Below are 17,839 nucleotides of genomic sequence, written 5' to 3' on the forward strand. Positions count from 1 at the left end.
TAAAGTTTACAACACTTCTTCCAGACTGTAACTTTGAGTATTCTACATGAATTAATTTGTACCAGGCTTACCCATATTACTTACATTAACATGAGTTTTTTCGGGGCTTCCCTGGTGGCGCGGTGGTTGGGAGTCCGCCTGCCAATGCAGTGGACAGGGGTTCGTGCCCCGGTCCGGGAAGATCCCACATGCCGCGGAGCGGCTGGGCCGCTGAGCCTGCGCGTCCGGAGCCTGTGCTCCGCAGCGGGAGAGGCCACAACAGTGAGAGGCCCACGTACCACAAAAAAAAAAAAAAAAAAAAAAAAAAAAACATGAGTTTTTTCCAGTGCAGTTTTCACATGACTACAAAAATATTTGTTTCAACTGAATAGTTTGTTTTACTTTTCAGTTACTTGCTATCTATCCAGTGTACATTCTCACATGGTTTTGTAAGGATGTAGGGCAAATGAAGGTTTTCATATATTGTTTATATTTAACAGAATTCTCTCTAGAGTGAGTTCTTTCCCAAGAAAATGGGACTGAAAACCTCCCCAATTCCTCATGCTTACATGGTGTGCACCATCTTGTGTCCTTAAAACGTTGTGTGATAAAGGCTTTCCAATATTCCTTACGTTCAGTTTCTGGTAAGAGTTCACATATTTGAACATAATAGGAATTGCTGAGGGCTTTACCATACAGTTTGCATTCACAGGGTTTCTCTCCAGTGTGAATTCTTTTTTTGTATTCAGAATGAACTGGGACAACTGAAGGTTCTCCTACATTCCTGACATTCATAGGCCTACTTTCCATTATGAGTGTTTTCATGGTTTTGAACAGAACTGGGACAATCGAAGACTTTCCTATAATTTTCACATTCGTGTGGTTTCTCTCCAGTATGAGTTCTTTCATGATTTCATAATGAACTGAAAAAACTCGAAGGCCTTCCCACATTCCTTACACTATTAGGTCCATCTCCAGTGTGCTTCACCACATGTCTTGAAAATTTAGTGACAGAACTGAAGGCTTTCCCAAGCGCTACTCTCCAATATGAGTTCTTTCATGGTTTCGTAAAGAACGGAGATGACTGAAGGCTTTACTACAATTCTTACATTCATACGGTTTCTCTCCAGTGTGAGTTCTTTCATGGTTTTGTAATGAACTGGGACAATCGAAGGCTTTCCCACGTTTCTTACATGTGTAAGGTCCAACTCCAGTATGTTTTATCATGTGTAATCGAAATTTTGAGAGAAAAATGAATGCTTTCCCACATTCCTTACATCCATAGGGTTTCTCTCCACTATGAGTTCTTTCATGACTTCGAAGGGAACTGAGATAACTGACGGCTTTACCACATTGTTTACATTGATAGGGTTTCTCCCCAGTATGACTTCTTTCATGTTTTTGAAGGAAACTGGGATAACTGAAGGCTTTACCACATTCCTTACATGCATGAGGTTTCTCTCCAGTATGAGTTCTTTCATGTCTTCGAAGGGACCTAGGAGTACTGAAGGCTTTACAACATTCCTTACATTCATAGGGCTTTTCTACACTGTGAATCCTTTCATGACTTTGAAAGTAATTGGGACAATCAAAGACTTTCTCACACTCCTTATAAGGTCCATCTCCAGTGTGCTTCATCACGCGTCTTTGAAATTTGATGAGAGAACTGAAGGCTTTCTCACATTCTTTACATTCATAAGGTTTCTCTCCATCATGACTTCTTTCATGTTTTCGACAGGAATATGGACAACTGAAGGCTTTACCACATTTTTTACATTCATAAGGCTTTTCTCCACTGTGTCTCCTTTCATGGCTTTGAAAGGATCTGGGACAACTGAAGGCTTTACCACATTGCCTACACTCATAGGGTTTCTCTCCACTATGACTTTTTTCATGTCTGCGAATGGAAGTGGGCCAATTGAAAGTTTTCCCACATTGTTTACATTTATAAGGCTTCTCTCCTGTGTGAGTCCTTACATGTATTTGAAATGAACTGGGAGTAATGAATGCTTTCTTACATTCCTTACATTTATAAGGTCCATCTCCAGAGTGACTTATCATGTGTGCCCGAAGGCTTGAGAGAAAAATAAAACCTTTTCCACAATCCTTACATTCATAGGGTTTCTCTCCAGTATGATTTCTTTCATGTTTTCGAAGAGAACTGGAATAACTGAATGCTTTACTACATCTTTTACATTCATAGAATTTCTTTCCATTGTGATTTCTTTCATGGTTTTGTAATCCTACACGGGAAATAAAAGATTTACCACATTGCTTACATTCATAGGGTTTCTCTCCTGTGTGAATCCTTTCATGTGTTTGAAAAGTTCGACGATATCTAAAGGCTTTTCCACATTGTTTACATTGATAGGGTTTCTCTCCCATGTGGGTTTTTTCACGTATTTGTAGTGCACTTAAAAAAGTAAAGACTTTCCCACATTCCTTACATTTATAAGGAGCATCTCCAGTGTGTGTTATCATGTGTCTCCGAAAGGTTGTGAGCCACTTAAAGGGTTTCCCACATTCCTTACATTTATAAGGAGTATCTCCAGTGTGCATTATCATGTGTCTTTGAAAGGTTGTAAGCCACATAAAGGATTTCCCACATTCTTTACATTCATAGGGCTTTTCTCCTGTATGAATCCTTTTATGTGTTTGAAAGGATGTGCGAAAACGAAAAGCTTTCCCACATTCCTTACATTTATAGTTCTCCTGTCCACTGTGTTTTCTTTCATGTTTTTCAAAACACTGAAGATAACTGAAGGCTTTACCACATTCCTTACATTTATATGGCTTCTCTTCATATTTCTGATACTCATACAGTTTGTGCCCACTATGACGGTTGATATGCCTATTAAGGGATGAATGATGCATAAAGACTTTTCCACATGCACTGCATTCATGTAGTTTCACTCCAGTAGTTTTCTTCTTCAGACTGAGTTTTGGAATAAGGCTGAAGTTTCCTGCACACTGACTACCCTCTTTACTTTCACAGAGTCTCTCTACAACATGACTTCTGTAAAAAATGAGAATCGCGTTAGTAATGATTTCTTTACCAACAATTTAACATTTATTAGTAGGATATTTGAACTACATTTTTATGATCTATAGCAAAAGTGTAGGTTATCTCCCTTCCCTGAATTGTTTTTGATTGAATATAAGAAATGCCCTGCAAGAAGACTTCACTCTTGGAATTATCAAAACACTGATATTCACATATAGGGCTTGTTAATACTGTTTCCAAGAGAACTATTTTCCAAACACTTAGTATCTATGTCACATATTAGAAAGTATTTGGGGGAAAGTTTTTCTGAGAATAAATAAATGTCAAGCAGGCATTATGTGTTTAGGTCCCTTCTTTTAAAATTTCATCACATACCAGGACCCTCATATAAGGCACTACTTTCTGTTGTGAGTGTGACTTACCTTAGTTTTCTCCCCTGGTTTTTGTACTGATCTTCAATGTCATGATCCTCCCATTTTTTCCCTAAATTGCAGATGCAGAAAAACGAATCCAAAATATTAGAAATTATAAAATAATTATTAGATTCTATATTCATTGTTGGCTGTGACCAGGCCTAGTTTATATACCAACATCCTTCCTTCCACATGGGACATCTTAGAAGACCATCAATGAGCAAGAAACATTTGTTCCCTAATTGACAAAGTAAAGGAAAGCTGTCACCCTTACCTACTGAGGCCAGGTTTCTGAAGGTTTCCTGCATCACATCTCTGTAGAGTTTCTTCTGTGAAGGATTCAGTAAAGCCCACTCCTCCAGGGTGAAATTCACAGCCACATCTTCAATGGCTACCGAGCCCTAAAATACCCCAAATATGTGTATAGCAGGATGAATGACACTGACAGGACTAGACATCTATACAGGATTTTTGTTTTGTGTTTATTTTTGGCTGCTTTGGGTCTTCCTCTAGTTGCAGCAAGCAGGGGCTACTCTTCATTGCAGCACGCAGGCTTCCCATTGTGGTGGCTTCTCTTGTTGCAGAGCACAGGCTCTAGGCGCGCGGGCTTCAGTAGTCGTGGCACATGGGCTCTAGAGCGCAGGCTCAGTAGTTGTGGCACACGGCCTTAGTTGCTCCGTGGCATGTGGGATCTTCCTGGGCCAGGGATCGAACCCATGTCCCCTGAATTGGCAGGCAGTTTCTTAACTGCTGTGCCACAGGGAAGCCACATACACTATTTATATGAAGGTTATGTATGATTCTGTCATATCCAAACATTTATTCTACGACTTGATCATCAGGAATTTACTCTGTCTCTACTTCCTCACAAATTTAGCAGCATAATGAACATGGAAGTATTTACTCTGATCACATTACATCTCATTTCTCACTAACAGCAGGGTCCAGAACATGTTGGGAAATGACAGACATGATATACAAATGAAACAAATGTTACCATTTTAATACCATCAATACTTTTGAGGAAAAACTCTTTCATCTCCTTCCTTTTTACATACCATTTTTAGCACTTATGAGACAGAGGGTCAAATCTGCACAAACTTTTATGAATAAGAACATAGTGCTGCACTGGAAGCTTTTTCTTCTATTCCCATCACCAAACAAGAGTCCAAGAAAACTGTAAAACTTTTAATAGGATCCAGCTGGCCAATTTGGCCGTAAAGTAATCCAGGCCTTTATAAGTAGTCAGATGTAGGTGACAAAAAAAAAAAATTCTGGTGGGGAAATAGTGCTGTTAACTTGTGTAATATTTACCACAGATTCAGTTTTTCCTTTCTCTTTGTTTGATCTGATGCACTAGAAAGTTAATTGGCGCAGACAGTAGGAAGATAGCATGAAAACACAGACCACAAAATTCCTATAGTCATGTACCTCAGGGCTGCTTAAGAGGCATACATAGCCACACAGAGTGAGACAATATGCCAGAAGATCTCTTTATGGCAGATCTAGAACACAGTGCCCTGTGCCTTTCTAACCTTGAGGAACAGATTAAGAGTTGTAGATTGCAAGTGCATTCACTGAAAATCACAAGGGTTTGATGGTGAATCTGCCCAAAAGTATGAAATACACAAAGGATTCAACAGTGCTTTCCTCCTAAAGAACATAAAATCTCCATTTTCAAATTGCAAGAGGAAGTTATTTCCTGACCAGCCACTCTAGAGGCTGCCCTGCCAACTTCTCTAATTTCCAAGCTCCAACAAGGTTTACAGGAACATGACAGCTTGACCCCTGGGGATAGGAATTCCTTTGCTGATGACAGCACACATTGCCAATAGTGTATGAAAGGTTTTATTACCTAAATAATTGAGGTATCTGAGGAAAGTAAGGCAGGCCTCTCCAGAGCTTTCAAGAAATGGCTTCACAAGCAAGGAAAGGTAATTGGACTTTTAAAAACTGAAGTTAGGGGCTGGGTTAGGATGAGGGTTCACACACAAGAGCAGGATCTTAGGAGGATTGAATCTCTTGCCACTGCCAATGGAAGAAGGACTAAGGCTTTCTGATCACTTTGTATAGATGTGGGTAAAAGTGTAAAGAGAATGAATGAGGTTTTAAAGCAGTCAGCAATCATCAAAAATTGAAGACAGAGACTTACAGGTTCTAATCTGGCATTTAAGGAGCTTAGAAGTCATCATTCCTGGCCTCAAAGAAAAAAAATGAAAAAAACTTGAACAAGTCTTCTTAGACCCATCAGAGCATTGAGGTCACAGGCAAAACACTCTCTCTAAAACTGGGAAAGAAGAAATAAAGATGGCATGTAAAAATAAGCACCAGGGACTTCCCTGGTGGTCCAGTGGTTAACACTTCGCCTTCCAATGTAGGGGGCGCAGGTTTGATCCCTGGTTGGGGAGCTAAGATATGCCTCGTGGCCAAAAAACCAAAACATAAAAATAGAAATAATATCATAACAAAATTCAATAAAGACTTTTAAAAATGTCCACATCAAAAAAAAAAATAATAAAAAATACCAAATACTCTGTTCTTAACAAGGCCTGTACTGAAAACAATATATTTCACCAGAGGCTAACACAAAGTCAAAAATACAAAAACAAAACAAACAAGACAGAACACAATATCCATGAACTGTACAGCAATGACAGGTTTAAAATACACAAAATGGGAATATCTGAAAAAAGAAAGGATACACAGAAAGGAACAGAAAAAATGAAGTAATAATCATTGAGATTTTCCTAAAATTAATCATAAATGGCATGCTGTAGATCCAAAAAGCTTAAAGAACACTAAACGTCAAAAATGCATACTAAGGGCTTCCCTAGTGGTGCAGTGGTTGAGAGTCCACCTGCCGATGCAGTGGACACGGGTTCGTGCCCCGGTCCAGGAAGATCCCACATGCAGCGGAGCAGCTAGGCCTGTGAGCCATGGTCTCTGAGACTGCACGTCCAGAGCCTGTGCTCCGCAAGGGGAGAGGCCACAACAGTGAGAGGCCTGCGTACCACAAAAAAAAAAAAAAAAAAAAAAATGCATACCAAGTATATAATATTCTAACTAGAGAAAAATCAAAGAGAAAGAGAATATAGTGAAAAAAAGCCAGAGGGGAAACCCACCTTACTTATAGAGAAAAACGATTAGAATTAAATCAGACTTCTTTTCAGAAACCATGCAAGCAGGAAGAGAGTAGAGTGAAATATTTAAATTTTTGAAAGAAAAAACTACTCTTCTACTTTTCAAAACTAAAACCTGGTCCGCAGAAAATACTAATTATAATAAAATTGATTGACATCTAGTCAAGATAACAGAGAAGAGAAGGCAAAACAGAAATAATATCAGAAATGAAAGGAGGGGGGAAATGAACATAAAAAGATTTGATACAATTCAACATCCATTTATGGTAACAAACTAATAATAGAAGGGAACTCTCTGTCCTTGAGAAAAATGTCTACAGGACACCTGCAGCTAACATCATACTTAGATACAACACCCAAAACAAACAAACCAACCATGAAAGGAAAAAATGATGTCTCACTTTATTAAAAGGAAAATTCCTGTGCTGGGAAAGTGTTAAGACAATGAAAAGACAAGTCACAGACTAGGAGAATGTCTTTGTAACACACATATCTGATAAACGACTGGTATCCAGAATATACATAGAATTCTTGGGGACTTCCCTGGTGGTGCGGTGGATAAGACTATGTGCTTCCCAACGCAGGGGGGCCCGAGTTCAATTCCTGGTCAGGGCACTAGATCCCAAATGCATGCCACAATTAAGAGTTTGCATGCCACAACTAAGGAGCCCATGTACTGCAACTAAGGAGCCTGCAAGCTGCAACTCAGACCCAGTGCAACCAAATAAATAAATAATTTTTTAAAAACCCCAAACCAAAATATATATATATAATTCTTAAAACTCAACAGTAAGAAGACAAACAACTCAATTAAAAATGGGAAAAAGATCTGAACAGACACCACACCAAACAAGATATACAGATGGGAAATAAGCAACATGAAAACATGCTCAACAAATGTCTTTGGGAAATTACAAAAAAAACCAACAATGATATGTCACTACACACTTATTAAATGGCTAAATTCAAAACACTCAGAACACCAGATATTAGTGAAGATGTTGAAGCTGCTGGTAATCCTCATTCCTTGGTGGTGGGAATGAAATTTGGTATGCCTACATTGGAAGATAAGAATTTTCCATCAATACTTAATATACTCTTATAGTAAGATCCAGCAATCACATTCCTTGGTAGAGACCTAAATTAGTGGAAACCTTAAGTACACAAAAAAGCCTACACATGAATGTTTCTAGGTGTTTTATTCATAATGGGCAAGAGTTAGAGTTAAGCATGATGTCCTTCAAGAGTCGAATGGATAAAATATCAGTGTCGTTCCCACTGTAATAAGATGAAATATTGTTCAGTGAAAAAATGAAATGAGGTATCAAACCATGAAAACACATGAAGGAATCTTAAAAGTACATTGCTAAGTGAAAGAAGCCAATCTGACAAGGCAACACAAGATTCCAAGTATTTGACATTCTGGAAAAGACATTATTATGAGCCAGAAAAAGATCTTTGGTTCTGAAGGATTTGGGGGTTGAAGGGAGAGATGAATGAATAGATGAAGCATAAGGGACTTTGAGGGAACTGATACTATTCTACAGGATAGAGAAATGATAGATACGTTTCAATAAACATTTACCAAAACCCATAGATCCTATAACACAAAGAGTCATTGATAATAAAAACTGTGGACTTTAGTGCATCACTATTGGTTCAGTAATTGTTATAAATGTACTGTGGTAATACAAGATGTATAAAACAGTGCATACTGTGTGGATGCAGAGGGGTTATGTGGGAACTACTAAGGAAAAGAATTACAGGACCACAATGTTCAAGAGATAAAGGAATCCAAAGGAAAGAAAAGCAAATATTTGAATCAGCTGAGATAAGCACACTGCTTCCCTACCGTTCAAAACGAAAATCCACATTCAGAAAGTTAAATACATTCTTAAAATTGTGGTCCAGACACTCCCAACTGAGATAGAACCCCTAGAAGTGAGTCAGTCCCTGGTGAAGAAGGGTAGGGACCCAAAATAAACTCTGGCAGCTGCACATACTCTTCTCTTGCCTGGCCACGTGTGAGCCCTTCCTCTCCCAGGCTTCCATTCTCACAAGTGAGGAATTTCTCAGCAGGTTCCGACCCAAATGAACTGCCAAATTCATAAACCCTTTGTCAAGGAGACAGAACACCAACCTCCATAGACTTTCCTGTGCACAAATTACACTGAATGCGCCAACATTATGGATGCAACACTTAGGCATACATCTGCACCTGAAGAAACCACTATTACAACTGCAGAAAGAAATCACCAAGTCTCCTCCGCTTACCCAGGTGCACTTGAACCCCCATCTTTCCAGGGCTCTGCACCTTCTCTCAGCATAAAGGCTCCTTCTGTAGTGGGTGTGAGCAGGTGAGAAAACCTACAAGGAGAGGTTCCCCAGGAAGAACCAATTGGCCTTCACTTCTACCTCTCTGTGCATGCTCAGAGAGGGCCTTGGTTTGGCTCACCCACCACAGGCCATACTCAACACTGGAGTTACTTGGCACCACTATTACATTTTTTTTTTTTTTTTTTTTTTTGCGGTATGCGGGCCTCTCACTGTTGTGGCCTCTCCCGTTGCGGAGCACAGGCTCCGGACGCGCAGGCTCAGCGACCATGGCTCATGGGCCCAGCCGCTCCGCGGCATGTGGGATCTTCCCGGACCGGGGCGCGAATCCGTGTCCCCTGCATCGGCAGGCGGACTCCCAACCACTGCGCCACCAGGGAAGCCCCTACTATTACATTTTAATGACACAAACACACTGACCAATCCAGCAAATTCACTCAGACTCAGTGTTTATGTGGAAAGGAGGAAAGAAAACTGGAACGTACTTTACTAGTTCAACCAGAAAATCCCAAACATATATTCCTTTCAGCAAAGAAGATGTCAGTTAATTATTAGTTCATGGCAAGACTTGTTTTGTAATTAATTAATCATACTTGAACACTTCTGGTCTGCAAGTCTAAACCCTGGAATTTCATTTGAAATCATCCAAAAGTAATGAACAGCCCTCTGAAACAACTACAGTCAGGGTAAGAGGGAGTGAAACCAGTATCTTAAGTGAAATGCAATACTGGAACCTTTCTTTTCACCCCTGAAATTCACCTCTTTTTTTTTGCCTCTTTGGAAATGTTTTATGCTATCTTTCGAGCCTATTGATTAAATAAAAACGTATTTACCCCTGAAAACGAACACTTAAAGCAATAAATCTTTTCAGGTCAACAAAAGCAGGGATGGGCAAGGCTGACAGAACAGATCACCCAGGAAAGTTTCAAAAAGGAACCTCCAACCAAAGGATTTTCCGTAGGATGTCTGGGCCCAGGAAAGATCCTGGGACGAGAGGCACAAGGATTTCATACAACATAGTTCCAGGCGGTCATTCTCGGCTTTCCTTTCATGTAAAATACACACAAAAAAATAAAGCTTTCAAAATCAGCCCATCCGTGGCTCTACTTAAGAAGGATAAACAATTAAAATATTGAGGCTATTTGAAATGTACCACGGCGGACAAACAGTAGAATATGTTGTGAATCAGAGAGAGGAAACTGGCGTTTGGGAATATGAAAGGGATTTTTAAATTTAGGGATTTATCGCCAACCCTAGGAAGAGCTACGCTGGTAAAACAGGGTTGTGGATTTGAGACCCCGCTCCCACCAAATTTGAAAAACTCAAGAGAAAACGTGTCGCGCTGGGGAGAAAGGAGGGAATGGGGACCTCACACACCACAGCTCCTCCCACGCCTATGGCCCAGACCCCGAGTCTAACGACCCTCCCGCGGTCACCGCACAACCTGGGGGAGACGCGGGGCTGCGGGCGCAGAGCTGCGCAGAGAGGCTCCGGGGTCAGGGCCGACGTCGCCGCGCACCAAGGGACGGGACAGGACGCCCGGGGTCCCGGCTGCCGGCCCCGCCCCGCCCCCACGCTGCGAGCCGGAGCGGACTGAGGTCCGAGCGGCGCCCCGGGTGGACTCGGGCCAGCGGACTCCGAAGTTGACCGCGGGGAGGCCCGGGTCCCGCCACGGCCGCTTCCGGCCGGTTCCCACCAGCCCCTCCTCTCCGTCTCCACATCCAGGGAAGCACACTCACCATTTCTAGGTTTCCTGGGTCTCCCCGAATCCTTCCTACGACTCCCACGACCCGTATAGATCACAGCACAACACAGCCTGCGGCAGAGGAAGAAGACCACTAGGGGAAGATAAGCATCCGGAGCAAAGCCAGAGCGGTTAGCTACAGCCCTTCCGTTGAGGGGCGTCACCCCACCCACAGGCCCCAGCGACCTCCCTGATTGGGCAGTTCCCAAGGCCTCGCCCCCTCGTGCCTGAGTGACAGCGGGGCGGGAGGACGCTTGGCTCAGGCGAAGAGGCTTCAGCCGTTGGTGGGTGACCTGTCCCCGCGGGAATATTTGAATTTAAACAGAGCTTATTCCTGTCCTAAGGCTGACTCTGTAGTCTTCCCGCAGCTTGGTCGGAACGCGAGGTCACAGGTGTGCACAGGGAATTCCTCATTCAGTTTGAAGATGAAGCAAGTATAGACAAGAAGGCGCCCAGACCAGGACAAACTGCAACAAGAAGGCTTGGTGTAACTGGAACTGTGACCCTTGTTTAGAAACGTAGCCACTTCAGTGTGACATCACTATCTGTAATAAAGAGTCAGGCTCCGTTTTTTTGTTTGTTTGTTTGTTTTTGCGGTACGCGGGCCTCTCACTGTTATGGCCTCTCACGTTGCAGCGCACAGGCTCCGGACGCGCAGGCTCGGCCATGGCTCACGGGCCCAGCCGCTCCGCGGCATGTGGGATACTCCCGGACCGGGGCACGAAACCGTGTCCTTTGCACCGGCAGGTGGACTCTCAACCACTGCGCCACGAGCGAAGCCCTCAGGCTCCGTTTTAATCTTAATTTGACAGCCTTGAGACTTCTACCCATCTCTTCCCCACCCCCACTCATTTGAGAAGAATCCCAGAGCGTTTGGCTCTAGTGGGGAGTTTGAACCCCACAGTCCTAGCTGGGGGAAGGGCCTCTTCTCTAAGCAGAGGGTGTGAGATGTGTCATTAAACTATCAGGTTTCATTAAATTCACATTTTACACTGGAAGGAAATTTATTTTAGATCAATGTTAGCTTGTGTCCCTAGAGAATTTTGAAATGTAAAAAGCTATAAGATCCCTAAAGCAATTGAATTCCTATTTTCACTAAAATAACAAAAAGAACAATAACAAACCGTAATGTAAATGTGAGATGCACCTGGAAAGTCTTTTTACCCCTCCAAGCTCTACTTCGAGGTATAACTGACTAATAAAATGGTCTAATTTGAGGATGACAATACGATGATTTGAGATACTTATACTGTATTGTATAAATGAAATTTGCTAAGAGAGTGGATCTTAAGAGTTCTCAACACACACACGCACACACATACACACACACACACACACACATACACGATAACAGTTTGAGGTGATGGATGTGTTAAATAACCTGGAAACTCTTAGATGTCTAAGAGCCTGAATTGCTTGCATTGCAAAACTCTTAACGCATTTATCCACTTATTTGCACGCTTTATTGAGATACAACACACATACTATACAATGGACCCTTTAATGTCTAAAACTCACTGGTTTTCAGTGAAACCGAATTCCCCTAAAACAAAGTTCCCTTACTGAGTTTATGATTAATCTCTTTATCCAAAACTTTATTACTTTTCTCGTCCCCTCTGACCTAATCAACTAGAGTCAAATTGCTGCTGTAGATAACATCGTTAATGTACTAAAATTGTTATTACAGATATCATCATTAACGTACAAACAGAGGTTGTTTCTCCAGGGCAAGATAAGCTAACAGACCTCCAAGCCATGGACCACCTGGGCTGGGAATCCTAAAGGAGAGACATCCTGACTCCTGAAGCTATCATTAAGAAATGTCACAGAAGTGTCACAAGATGATGATTAATCCCAGCCTCTTTATTCTTCCCCTTAAAAAAACCCTTAACTCAAAGACCAAGCTGGAGTGGATCTGAGACTTGCCTCCCACTCCCTTGCTTGGAACCCTGCAAATAAACCCTTACTTTGCTACAAACACCCACTGTCAGAGCTTTCTGTGCTGTGGGCACACGAGCCCTTGTTCATAGCATCAGTATATTCACAGGTAGATTCAATAATCACCACTACAGCCAATTTCTGAACATTTTCCTCACCTTAAAAAGAAACTCCTCTGCTCTCTTCTATTCCCTAGTGGGAACAAATCAAACAGCTATCTATCCAGTGATTTATATACAGGAAGTGTCTCTGGGGAAAAAAGAATGCAGGTGACCAAGTGTAAACTCTTTGTAAATATACTGAAAACTGAGCTCTTGGTAAATAGACTAATAACCTTTGAGAGAGAAGAGTCCTCACCAAAAGAATACTTTTATTAGGACATTTCTGGTTTAGTATTTTTTATGGTAAATAAATCATAATCACAGATTTATAGAAGAGCATGACTACTTAGAAAATGCCACATAAACTACTCAACTGAGTGTAAAATGGAAATTTATAGTGACCTGAGTTAAATCAATCACATTTTCACTCTGGAAACTGGGCTCAAGGGACACACAAAAAAAGTTGACAATGAGATATAATTTCCCTGATCACTTGACTTAAAATTGCAACTCACTGCCAAACCCATTTCTGATTCACCCTAGTCCTCTCCAGTATTTTTCATAACGCTCACGATTTCCTTATGTAGTGTGTAATTTATTCTTCATTGTTTATTGCCTCTCTTCATTGGAATATAAGATGCATGAGTAAAGGAATCTACTCTTGCTTCATTGATTTATACTAAACCCTTGAATAGTGACAAGTGTGCAACAAAGTGTTAACTGAATGCAGGCTGGAGCTATTATGCATCATGTGCAAAATGAAGCTATGGGAATTCAGATTGGGGTTAAGAGATTGCATTTGTATGAATTATAGAAGTTAAGAAGGAGAGAGAGGGCTTCCCTGGTGGCGCAGTGGTTAAGAATCCATCTGCTAATGCAGGGGACACGGGTTGGAGCCCCGGTCCGGGAAGATCCCACATGCTGCGGAGCAACTAAGCCTGTGCGCCACAACTACTGAGCCTACGCTCTAGAGCCCGCGAGCTACAACTACTGAAGCCCGCGCGCCTACAGCCTGTGCTTCCCAACAAGAGAAGCCACCGCAATGAGAAGCCTACGCACTGCAACGAAGAGTAGCCCCCGCTCACCACAACTAGAGAAAGTCCGTGCACAGCAATGAAGACCCAACACAGCCAAAAATAAATAAATAAAATAAATAAATAAACCTCTGTGAAGAAGGAGAGAGGCAGGAGGAAGACAAGAAAAGAGATAAGACGATATGAAAGAAAAGGAAAAAGGAATTGATGGGAATGAGGAAAAGGAGAGGAAAAAGTAGAGTATAGGATTAACTCATCTCTAGAGATCTTTTAGTTCTTGTCCTTATAATCATTGGTTGTTTATCTTCTTGGATCTCTAAGGAATTCTCTAAGAGACCCCTATACGTAACTACGCTAAACCACGTATTTCCCAAACATTTAAAAAGTGGATTTCTAGTTCCTGACACACAAAGAACTCATGAGAAAGAATGAATTCCCTGAAATCTACTACAAAATATTTTAATCTAATTCAATAGTAACATGAACAATAATCACAGTAAAATCATTTTGATGACAAACAAAAGTATTCTCATTTTTTTAAAAAATGAATGAAACCTTTTCTTTAAAATGAATGAATCTTTCTTTAAAGGTTGCATTCAAATTTTTATAAATCTGATACTTTTTTTAAAATTTCCAATAAAATTATGAAAATATAATTGAGAACACTAGTTCCTTGGTAACACATTACTTCTAGTCCACAACAGCTATAATTAGAGTTCACTGTTCTCCTTTTGACCTTGCAGAAACAATAAATGTTAATGAGGCACTCATTTTTTGTGTGGAGTTGTTCAGCAAAAAAACAAAACAAAAAACCATTAAAAATTCACCTGCTAACATCTGGGGTGCCCACAGACTTTACACAGAGAGTTGAATGCCTTACTCTCAATGATGCACAAAATATTCCCATGTTGACAAAATATAATCTTGTAGCTCCAACACCTTGTTATTAAAAACAAGATAATAAAAAGATTAAAAAAAAACTCCTCTGCTCTTTAGCTATCACTCCCAATGTTCCCAATTTCTTCCTCCAGTCCCCATGCCTAGACAACCACTAATCTTTGTATCTATATAGATTTCCCTACTCAAGGCTTTCAAATGAATGGCATTATATAATATATGGTCTTTGTGATTGACTTCACTCACTTAGCATGATTTTTTCAAGGTACTCCCATGTTGTAGCATGTATCAACACTTCATTTGTGTTTACGGCCAAAAAATATTCCACTGGATGAATAAAACACATTGCATTTATCTATTCATCCATTAATGTACATTTGGAATTTTCCTATCTTTGGCTACTATGAATAATGCTGCTATACAATTCATGTACAGGGACTTCCCTGGTGGTGCAGTGGTTAAGAATCCGCCTGCCAATGCAGGGGACACAGGTTCCAGCCCTGGTCCAGGAAGATCCCACATGCCACAGAGCAACTAAGCCCATGTGCCACAACTACTGAGCTTGCACTCTAGAGCCCACAAGCCACAACTACTGAAGCCTGTGTGCCTACAGCCCATGCTACGCAACAAGAGAAGCCACTGCAATGAGAAGCCTGCACACCGCAAAGAAGAGTAGCCCCCCGCTCACCACAACTAGAGAAAGCCCGTACACAGCAATGAAGACCCAACACAGCCAAAAATAAATAAATAAATTTACTTTAAAAAAATAAATAAAATTCATGGGAGACGCAAGAGGGAGGGGATATGGGGATATATGTATACGTATAGCTGATTCACTTTGTTATACAGCAGAAACTAACACAACATTGTAAAGCAATTATACTCCAATAAAGATGTTAAAAAAATTCATGTACAAGTTTTTGTTTGAACATGTGTTGTTATTTCACTTGGGCATATAGGTAGAGAGAAATTGATGGATTATATGGTAATTCTAGGTTTAATATTTGAGGAACAGCCAGACTGTTTTCCAAAGTGACTGCACCAATTATTATTTGCACCACTCAGTTATGAGGGTTCCAGTTGCTCCATATATCCTCAACAACACTTGTTATGATTCTAGCTTTTTGATTCTAGCCATCCTACTGGCTATGTAGTGATATTTCATTAGTGGGTTTTTTTTCCTTTTTTTTTTTTTTGGCCATACCACGCAGCATGTGGGATCTTAGTTCCCCAACCAGGGATTAAACATGCTCCCTGCAGTGGAAGTGCAGTCTTAACTGCTGGACCACCAGGGAAGTCCCTCATTAGTGTTTTGATTTGCATTTCCTTGATGACTAATGATATGCAGCCTTTTTTCATAGCTCCTGGTCATTTGTATATCGTTTTTGGACAAATATGTATGCAGATCCTTTGCCATTTTTAAACTGAGTTATTTGACTTTTATTATTAAGTAATAATAGTTCTTTATATTTTTCTATATAAGTCCTCTATCAGATATATGATATGCAAAGTTTTCTTCCATACTGTGGGCTGTGCTTTCACTCTTTTGCCTTAAAAACTTTACATTTAATTGTGGTAATATACACATATTATAAAATTTACTTTTTTTTTTTTTACTATATATAAAATAAGAAGATCCCACTGTATAGCACAGGGAACTATATTCAATATCTTGTAATAAGCCAGAATGGAAGAGAATCTGAAAAAGAAAAATAAAAGCATGGGGTAAATCTATAAGCACTGATCTATATGTGCTGTAGAATGATGTAGCTAAGTTAAAAATTTCCAATTTGCTGGGAATTCCTGGTGGTCCAGTGCTTAGGACTCCACGTTTTCACTGCCAAGGTCCTGCATTCCATCACTGGTCAGGGAAAAGAAAATTTCCAATTTGCAGTTATATATATATATATATGTTTCCATCATGGTTACCTCTACTGAGTAGGACTGAGGGTGCTGAAGAATGGTTAAATTTCTCCACACTTTGAAATGTTTATTATGTATGACTTTTTACACTTATTATTTTTTTAATTTTAATTTTTTAATTTATTTATCTTTTGGCTGCATTGGGTCTTTGTTGCTGCACGTGGGCTTTCTCTCTAGTTGTGGTGAGCGGGGGCTACTCTTCGTTGCAGTGCGTGGGTTTCTTATTGTGGTGGCTTCTCTTGTTGCGGAGCATGGGCTCTAGGTGTGCGGGCTTCAGTAGTTACGGTGCGCGGGCTTCAGTAGTTGCGGTGCACGGGCTTCAGTAGTTGCGGTGCGTGGGCTTAGTTGCTCCGAAGCATGTGGGATCTTCCCGGACCAGGGATTGAATCTGTGTCCCCTGCATTGGCAGGCGGATTCTTAGCCACTGCGCCACCAGGGAAGTCCCTACATTTAATTTTTAAATGTTTAATTAAGCAGGTAATTCATGACTACCAAAAATAAAAATAAAATAATAAATTAGTCATTTGACTATAAAGTATTAAAAATAAAATATGGGTACATTTTGTTTAGCATGATTTGTTTATTTTGTATATCAACTTTCAAAACCTCAGCCTGAGACATAGAGGTATGCCTGAAGACTCACTCCTGGCATGTCTTCTACCATTGGTGACTAAATTCCCCATGCTCCTGTAGATAATGATGTGATTTGTTGCTTATAAGTCTTTTCAGCACTTATGTAAAAAGAAGCTTAAATTGCTTCTTTTAAATTATTTAAATTATATATATTTTTGTTTCTTCCTCTTGAAATGCAAAGGTAATGTGGTTTACATTTTGAAATATGCTTGCTTTCTTGTTCATTTAAAATAAATCCTGGAAATTCCCTGGTGGTCCAGTGGTTAGGACTCTGTGCTTTCACTGTCAAGGGCCTGGGTTCAATCCCTGGTCAGGGAACTAAGATCCCTCAAGCCAAGCAGCTCCGCAAGCAAGCAAGCAAGCAAGCAAGAAATAAATAAATAAATAGATAAATAGATAGATAAATAAAATCCTAAATAAATAAATAGATAAATAAAATAAATCCTGTACATGTTTTCCTATCAATGGTGGTGTGCTACCAGCACATGTGAGCAAGAGCACTGGAAAGCTGCTGCTACAATCCCTAACCAGGCCACTCCTAGTCTGCAATGGCACCCAATGGGCAGCAGGATTAGTTAATCTCCAGGCAATCATGCTAGAGGATGCCCTGGGCAACAGTTGACCTCATCTGCACATTTTTACAGACTTTTAGGCCATTATCATGGTGTAGGTACTTGGTACCAAGAACAATGTTAACCA

General features: G+C 40.6%; 1 protein-coding gene across 2 annotated transcripts in view; it reads right to left on the reverse strand.

The window, feature by feature from the left end:
* Nucleotides 1-314: 314 nt before the first annotated feature.
* Nucleotides 315-17,839, reverse strand: part of LOC116750493 (zinc finger protein 709-like) — a 33,303-nt gene continuing 15,778 nt past the window's right edge. Inside the window, exons 1-4 of one of the 2 annotated variants that reach the window (XM_032625208.1) lie at nucleotides 10,610-10,739; nucleotides 3,671-3,797; nucleotides 3,406-3,466; nucleotides 315-2,995 (exon numbers count right to left, since the gene is read on the reverse strand). In XM_032625208.1, the coding sequence (XP_032481099.1) occupies nucleotides 1,015-2,995; nucleotides 3,406-3,466; nucleotides 3,671-3,797; nucleotides 10,610-10,612 (2,172 nt within the window). In that variant the 5' untranslated portion in view covers nucleotides 10,613-10,739 and the 3' untranslated portion in view covers nucleotides 315-1,014. Of the gene's footprint in view, nucleotides 2,996-3,405; nucleotides 3,467-3,670; nucleotides 3,798-10,609; nucleotides 10,740-17,839 lie in introns of those variants that run through there. The other variant, XM_032625207.1, reaches the window with a different exon arrangement.

The sequence above is a fragment of the Phocoena sinus genome, chromosome 3 (assembly GCF_008692025.1).
Source record: "Phocoena sinus isolate mPhoSin1 chromosome 3, mPhoSin1.pri, whole genome shotgun sequence".
Classification (NCBI taxonomy): Eukaryota; Metazoa; Chordata; class Mammalia; order Artiodactyla; family Phocoenidae; genus Phocoena; species Phocoena sinus.